This window comes from Callionymus lyra, chromosome 12 (genome assembly GCF_982586985.1).
Source record: "Callionymus lyra chromosome 12, fCalLyr1.hap1.1, whole genome shotgun sequence".
In the NCBI taxonomy this organism is placed as follows: Eukaryota; Metazoa; Chordata; class Actinopteri; order Syngnathiformes; family Callionymidae; genus Callionymus; species Callionymus lyra.
Genome location: NC_141829.1, coordinates 3,067,096 through 3,075,514, shown reverse-complemented (window position 1 = coordinate 3,075,514; position 8,419 = coordinate 3,067,096). Strand labels below are relative to the sequence as shown.

Below are 8,419 nucleotides of genomic sequence, written 5' to 3'. Positions count from 1 at the left end.
TATACTTCAAGTGTGCTTGATGGTTTATTATATACTTCAAGTGTGCTTATATTCATTATATACTTCAAGTGTGTTTATACTTGTTATATACTTCAAGTGTGCTTATATTCATTATATACTTCAAGTGAGCTTATTGTTTATTATATACTTCAAGTGTGCTTATATTCACAATATACTTCAAGTGTGCTTATATTCATTATATACTTCAAGTGTGTTTAATAATAATAATAATACATTTTATTTGTTTGGCGGCGCCTTTCAGGTCACCCAAGGTCACCTGAAATGTTATTTTTATACTTGTTATAAACTTAAAGTGTGCTTGATGGTTTATTATATACTTCAAGTGTGCTTATATTCACAATATACTTCAAGTGTGTTTATACTTGTTATATACTTCAAGTGTGCTTGATGGTTTATTATATACTTCAAGTGTGCTTATATTCACAATATACTTCAAGTGTGTTTATACTTGTTATATACTTCAAGTGTGCTTATATTCACAATATACTTCAAGTGTGTTTATACTTGTTATATACTTCAAGTGTGCTTGATGGTTTATTATATACTTCAAGTGTGCTTATATTCATTATATACTTCAAGTGTGTTTATACTTGTTATATACTTCAAGTGTGCTTGATGGTTTATTATATACTTCAAGTGTGCTTATATTCACAATATACTTCAAGTGTGTTTATACTTGTTATATACTTCAAGTGTGCTTATACTTGTTATATACTTCAAGTGTGTTTATACTTGTTATATACTTCAAGTGTGCTTGATGGTTTATTATATACTTCAAGTGTGCTTATATTCATTATATACTTCAAGTGTGTTTATACTTGTTATATACTTCAAGTGTGCTTGATGGTTTATTATATACTTCAAGTGTGCTTATATTCACAATATACTTCAAGTGTGTTTATACTTGTTATATACTTCAAGTGTGCTTATACTTGTTATATACTTCAAGTGTGTTTATACTTGTTATATACTTCAAGTGTGCTTATATTCACAATATACTTCAAGTGTGTTTATACTTGTTATATACTTCAAGTGTGCTTATACTTGTTATATACTTCAAGTGTGTTTATACTTGTTATATACTTCAAGTGTGCTTATACTTGTTATATACTTCAAGTGTGTTTATACTTGTTATATACTTCAAGTGTGCTTGATGGTTTATTATATACTTCAAGTGACTCTAATAAACCTGCAACAAACAAACTCTACATCATTTATTCTGACATATTGTTCACGAGTGTGATGAGATAAGAATCATTTCACAACTGAAGTGTAAAAGCTTGTGTGAGTGACTTTGTTATCAAGATTCTCAAGTGAATTCAATGACTATGAAGTCAGTTCAGTTTGATCTACTGCTGTGTGTCCACGTGTTCAAAGACTTCATATCAACACAACTTGATAGAAAATGCAGTTTTGAGTAGGTGGAGGTGGTTTGTGCGACTCTTGTGCGACTCTTCATCTAAAGTGTGTAACGTCGTGTTTTTACTTGTTGATTGTTTGAAGCCGAGATGCTGCTTCGGACGAGGAGACGTTTCTTCTCGTGGTCGTGGCTGCAAACACACGACCGTCACACGCAGAAGTGGATGTGAAGCAGTCGTCCGACGCATCAACACCATGTTGCTGCGAGCGACGCCTCATGTGACCGACAGCTTCCGGGAATCTTTCCCAGCATCTGGTTTCAAAGCATTAAAGTGATTTGTGGCTCCAGTTATGAAACTCAGTCCATCTCTTCCTTCCTGACAACATGAGTCTGTGAAGCAAACATTGATTATATTATTAGATTAGAAGCTTATATTTATTTTACATATACACAGAGTTTGATATTTAAGTTTCAATTATTCAAAAATAAATCATCTAAATTCATTTATTTTTAATTCGTAGGCTTTTAAATTGGATCTAATTGGATCTTTATAATACTTGATATTGACATTAAAAGGCTACAAATTCAATCATCTTGTATTTATAAAATATATGATATTGTACTTCCAATATTTTCCAATTGATACACATATATTTTTGAATTATTGGATTTCTTTAGTTAATAAAAACAAACTTAAGTTTTCAATATAGAAATGATTGATACAATTATTCAAAAAGTATTTGATGTTATATTATTATATTATAAGGTTACATTTATTTCACACATTTTTAAATACATAATGAAAAAAAAAAGAATGTTTTTTAGAGTTGAATTTAGAAAACAGAGTTTGATATTAAAGTTTCAATTATTCAAAAATAAATCATTTAAATTCATTTATTTTTTATTATTTTCAAATTAATACACATATATTTTTGAATTATTGGATTTTCTTTAGTTAAAAAAAAGGTAATAAAAACAAACTTAACTTTTCAATATAGAAATTATTGATACGATTATTTAAAAAGTATTTAATGGTATATTATTATATTATAAGGTTACATTTATTTCACACATTTTTAAATACATAATGAAAAAAAAAAGAATGTTTTTTAGAGTTGAATTTAGAAAACAGAGTTTGATATTAAAGTTTCAATTATTCAAAAATAAATCATTCAAATTCATTTATTTTTTATTATTTTCAAATTAATACACATATATTTTTGAATTATTGGATTTTCTTTAGTTAAAAAAAAGGTAATAAAAACAAACTTAACTTTTCAATATAGAAATTATTGATACGATTATTCAAAAAGTATTTAATGTTGTATTATTATATTATAAGGTTACATTTATTTCACACATTTTTAAATACATAATGAAAAGAGTTTGAAATTGTAGTTTTAATATTTGTTAAATGATACACATATATTTTTGAATTATTGGATTTTGTATTAGTTAATAAAAAACAAACTCAACTTTTCCGTATAGAAATGATTGAATACAATTATTCCAAAAGTATTTCATGTTTCAACCACTAAATACTGTGACGACTGATGTACTTCCTTATATGCTGAATATGTATTTATATCGCAGTATTTGTGAGCAGCTTGTGTTATAAACTGGTTCAGTCTTCAATCCTCATGTGACCTCAAATGTTTTCTTCTGTGAATCCACATGAACGGGGGACGGAAGCTTCTGGCACGCAGCCCTGGACTCCAAGTTAAGAGAAGGACCCCCAAATACATCCGTCCCCCTTCCACCTGCTGCCCAATCCCCAGCGGGGGCCAGACCCGCCGGGCTCCGGGAGGAAAAATAGCCTGATATATAAGCAGGCGGGGGGTCCGGTCCTGCTCCGAGTCCCCTCCACTCTGCAGCCGCAAGTCCTCGCGTCGTCGCCCGGGATTGAACCAGGAACCACTTTAACTTTCGTCTGACATGGCACCCAAGAAGGATCCTAAGGCCCCGGCGGCCAAGAAGGCCGAACCCGCCCCGGCACCGGCCCCGGAGCCCGCGCCCGTCCCCGTGGCTGCGCCCGCCGTCGACCTGTCCGCCGTCAAGGTAGGAAGAAGTGAGGCATGCTGGGAAGGATGAGGGATCGTGAGTCAGAGTCAAGAAGTTAAAACTTTACATCATTCAAATGTTAATATTGAAGAAAAAGCTGAAAACAGAACCTTGGAGAGAGCGCACGCTCCAGGCCACGCCCCTGCTCTTCTGGCGACTTGTGACCCCGGGTCCGTTGGCATCTTGTGGCGACACCAAATGAGGACATGTTAAAGTAGCTAAAGATGGACCTGAAACATGGATTAAACCTCGTGACACGTGTGACTCGTGCAAACATGAAAACTGATGTTTTGTTTCTCTGCTTCAGGTGGAATTCAGCCCCGACCAGATTGAGGGTAAAACTGACTTTTTCTTTGACTGAAATATAGCATTTTTTAACCTAATATCTGCAGTTTTTACTGAAAAGTAAAGCGACAAACAATCTCCTCATCTTTCATTTTTACGTAAAAAAAAAGATCCTTTAATTTAACAAAAATAAAAGCGACTTGTTTGGATAAAAGTGACAAATAATATTTTATATTTTTATTGAAATAACAACAACAATTTCCTCATATTGTCATTTAATTAAAATTAATGTCATTTAAATTGTATTATATTTACTCAAAACACTCACTTACATTTAAATGAATATCATTTAAATGTCATTATTAAAATGTAATTATCGGGACTCAAAAAAATCTCCTCATTTTGTATCTTATTATCAAACAAGAACAAGGATGATTAAAAAGGCTAATAAATGATATAAAAAAGTGTATTTTTAAGAGGATGGTTGGTGGACAGAAGAGTCATAAGAATAAAAAAGATCATCATCTACGCTCCAAACATCCGAGCGGCGAGACGAACCCCTCCCTGGCTGTGATTGGTGGACGGTCGCCCCGTCACGCTGCGGTCAGCACTTCGGCGCCGAGGCCACTTGCCTTTAAAAGGAGGCGGCTCGTGTTCTCAGCTATGTTTATCAATTCCAAGGTGGTCTTTTAAAAGAGCCACAGCGAGACAGCTGCGGCGGAAACACGATGACAAGGGTCTGTGGAGCCAATAATATCTCCACCTATAGACACGTTTGGCCCCCGAGAGCCGGAGACACTTCCACCTGCTGCCACTTCAACACAAACAAACATGATCCCAATCATCTGGTTTCAAATGAAACTATTCATTTTCTACCACTTTATCCCTTGTGGGCTGGAGTCTGTCCCAGTATCATAGGGCGAGAGGCAGGGGACACCCTGGACAGGACGCCAGTCTGTCGCCGGGAGAATTAAGTTAATGTTTTATTAATAAGTTAAAGAAGCATATTTTATTCATTATTACTAACTATTAGATACATGTTGGCAGCAGAAACAGTCAATAAATACCATGATTTAAGACGTTTTACCAGATATCGTCAATAAAATCCACAAAAAAACAAAAAATTCTAAGTTTAATTAAATTAGTCACTTTTTTTTTTTAGAAAAATGGGAGAATTGAAAATTTGTATTTCTATTATTCACAATAAAATGACCAAGACTAGAATTTTTATTTATTTAAAATGTATTATTTTCTTCACTCAATTAACCTAAAAAAAATAAAGGAAATTAGGTGTTTTTTTACACCAATTAAATGTAGAAAATAATTAAAAATATATACATATATATATGTAACATGTTACTTTTTTCCACTCAACTAATTAAAAAAATTAAATGAAAATATCCCCTTGTTATCCCTCAACTAACCCAGTACAGTTTTGGATGAATATGTTATACGTTATAAGCTGATACTTCAAGTGTGCTTATTATTTATTATATACTTCAAGTGTGCTTATTGTTTAATATATACTTCAAGTTTGCTTGATGGTTTATTATATACTTCAAGTGTCCTTATATTCATTATATACTTCAAGTGTGCTTATATTCATTATATACTTCAAGTGTGCTTATTGTTTATTATATACTTCAAGTGTGCATATATTAATAATATATTTCAAGTGTGCTTATATTAATGTTATATTTCAAGTGTGCATATATTAATAATATATTTAAAGTGTGCTTATATTAATGTTATATTTCAAGTGTGCATATATTAATAATATATTTCAAGTGTGCTTATATTAATGATATATTTCAAGTGTGCATATATTAATAATATATTTAAAGTGTGCTTATATTAATGTTATATTTCAAGTGTGCTTATATTAATGTTATATTTCAAGTGTGCTTATATTAATGTTATATTTCAAGTGTGCTTATATTAATGTTATATTTCAAGTGTGCTTATATTAATGTTATATTTCAAGTGTGCTTATATTAATGTTATATTTCAAGTGTGCTTATATTAATGTTATACTTCAAGTGTGCTTATATTAATGTTATATTTCAAGTGTGCTTATATTAATGATATATTTCAAGTGTGCTTATATTTGTCTATACATCTAACGTGGCGTTGTGGTCTCAGACTACAGGGAGGCGTTCGGTCTGTTCGACAGAGTGGGCGACAACAAGGTGGCGTACAACCAGCTCGCTGACATCATGCGCGCTCTGGGTCAGAACCCCACCAACAAGGAGGTCCTCAAGCTGCTGGGAAGCCCCTCCGCTGATGGTGAGGAGGTCCATGAGTCAAGTGTCGATTAGCAGCCGAGGAACTACTTTTTAATCATTTAATGAAAGTATTTCTATATTGAAAGAATTTGTTTTGAATTATATATATATATATATATTTAAGTTTGATATTCTCAATGATAATATTTGACTGGATTAAGTTAAAATTCAATGCAGAAATGTTGGTCCAATACAGACCGTAGCAAACGAGCACCGAGCTGATGATCGATCACATGATCGTTCGTGCCTCGCATGATTGGCTGAAACATCCATCCAGTAGATCGGTGACCTTTCGTTTTCATCTGGTACCAAGTTTTATATGTAATAAAAAAAAAACATTGAATTTAGAAAAAAACGTATTATATTGTTGTAATTAAATGATTAAAAAGAACCTTTTATCATCGAAATCATTGATAGGATTAGATATGTCATGTTAGGTGAGATTAGAGGATGATAATAATAATAATAATCACCACAGACATGGCCAACAAGAGAGTAGAGTTCGAGGGCTTCCTGCCGATGCTCCAGACCGTCATCAACAACCCCAACAAGGCTGGGTTCGAGGACTACGTTGAGGGTCTGCGCGTCTTCGACAAGGAGGGTAACGGCACAGTGATGGGTGCTGAGCTGCGTATTGTCCTGTCAACACTGGGTGAGTGACAGCACAGCTGCCCGTGTGTGTGTGTGTGTGTGGAAGTACCTTTGGCTGACGCTCTGGCGCCCCCTGCAGGAGAGAAGATGTCAGAGTCTGAGATCGACGCTCTTATGCAGGGTCAGGAGGACGAGAACGGCTGCGTCAACTACGAGGGTGAGATTGAACACCGATCACGTGATGTGTCAGATATTTATTATCAGATCAATTAATTCTATAAAACATTGAAAAATAATCATTTTTAATTTATTTTAATAATATTAACAGCTCAGTCGTAATTCTATGATTATATGTTAATTTGTAAACAAATTATATTTAAAATGATATGTCATAGTCCTTTATAAATAAATATTGTAATATTTTTAATATTTAAATATTAAAGTTGTCAGATAAATTAGAATTTTACTTTGTATCACTTCTATAAAAAAAAGTATAATTAAATTCTTATTACTTCTATAAAAACATTTTTAATTTATTTACCAATATGTTCTGCTCTGTTGTAATTCTTCGATAAGAATATATTCATTTGTAAAGACGTTATATTTAATGTGTATGTAATACTTCTATAAAAACTAAACAATTTATACATCAAATATTATATTTAATTTATTTCAAAATATTTTCTACTCCCAGATAAATATGATCAGTCATAGTTCTGCTATAAAAAAAATATATATATATATATATATATATATATATATATATATTCATTTTATTTAGTTTACAATATTTATTTTCTCAGATTCACATGTTAATTCACATTTAATACTAGAAAATATTGAATATATATAAATATTTTATTTATTTCACAATATTTTTTACTCTCAGGCCTTCTTGTATCAATTATATAAAAAAAAGTATAATTTCATTTTTATTACTTAAATAAAAACAAACTATATTATTTTCAACAAATTTGACAATATTCATTGGAATAAACTCGTTTTCCTCTAAATTGTGAACTTAAGCAGCATTTATTTAATTCTTCATATGAGAAACTTATTTAAATTGTTTAAATATTTGTTTAATACATAGTAAGATTGATATTTGTACGAGATAAAAAACTAATTATTATGAGAAATTAGTAAATTATTTCAAACCTATTCATCTTTTAATTCGTCCTTTAGTATATTAAGTCCATTTACATTTTAAAATAAAGGTTATATTTCTATGTTTTGTCATATTTTAATGATTTAAATTTAAATTAAAATGTAACTTAACAAAAACATGAAGTTTCTTCATGGATGTAATGGTGACTCTGGAGTTAAAGTTGTCGTGCGTCGGGTCTAGTTGTGTATTTTCTGCTCTGACTGACACATCGTCTCGCGCAGCCTTCGTGAAGCACATCATGTCAGTGTAAGGAGCCTCTGCTGCAGTGGAACAGACCCCATGGTGTCGAACATCCACTCGCCGTTTCCTGCACCACCGAGGAAACAACAAAGGACTATGAGATGTCGTTTCTGAATCCATCTTTTCTTTGACTTATTTCCCCTCTCGTCCAAAACGGTGCTTTTTTTTCCCCCTCCTGCCCTGGAGCCGCATCAAATTTTTTTCGACAAGAAACTGGCGTCACTCGAGACCCGGAGATTGAGTGAGAAGATTTTCCATGACTGGCTTCTGGAGCAGCAGCTCTGGGATAAAACCAGGACCTTCTGGCCCAGGACCGGCCGCCGACATGAATCTCACTCCAGCCCTGAGTCTTAAGTTATTGTCACGCTCTGCATTTCACAATAAACTTTTCACAAACTCCCATTTTAA

General features: G+C 32.6%; 1 protein-coding gene across 1 annotated transcript; it reads left to right on the top strand.

The window, feature by feature from the left end:
* The first annotated feature begins 3,255 nt into the window (after positions 1-3,255).
* Positions 3,256-8,419, top strand: myl1 (myosin, light chain 1, alkali; skeletal, fast). The gene is made up of 6 exons (XM_087804627.1): positions 3,256-3,439; positions 3,750-3,777; positions 5,870-6,013; positions 6,491-6,664; positions 6,743-6,820; positions 7,993-8,419. The coding sequence occupies exons 1-6, from the start codon at positions 3,317-3,319 to the stop codon at positions 8,019-8,021; spliced, it is 576 nt and encodes a 191-aa protein (XP_087660753.1). The 5' UTR covers positions 3,256-3,316; the 3' UTR covers positions 8,022-8,419.

What these genes read in the sequence shown, in the direction of transcription:
- myl1 (XM_087804627.1), top strand. Translation starts at nt 3,317, where the DNA reads ATGGCACCCAAGAAGGATCCTAAGGCCCCGGCGGCCAAGAAGGCCGAA. An exon ending in TCGACCTGTCCGCCGTCAAG is followed by an intron (nt 3,440 to 3,749) that starts GTAGGAAGAAGT and finishes TCTCTGCTTCAG; the next exon opens with GTGGAATTCAGCCCCGACCA. An exon ending in CGGCTGCGTCAACTACGAGG is followed by an intron (nt 6,821 to 7,992) that starts GTGAGATTGAAC and finishes CGTCTCGCGCAG; the next exon opens with CCTTCGTGAAGCACATCATG.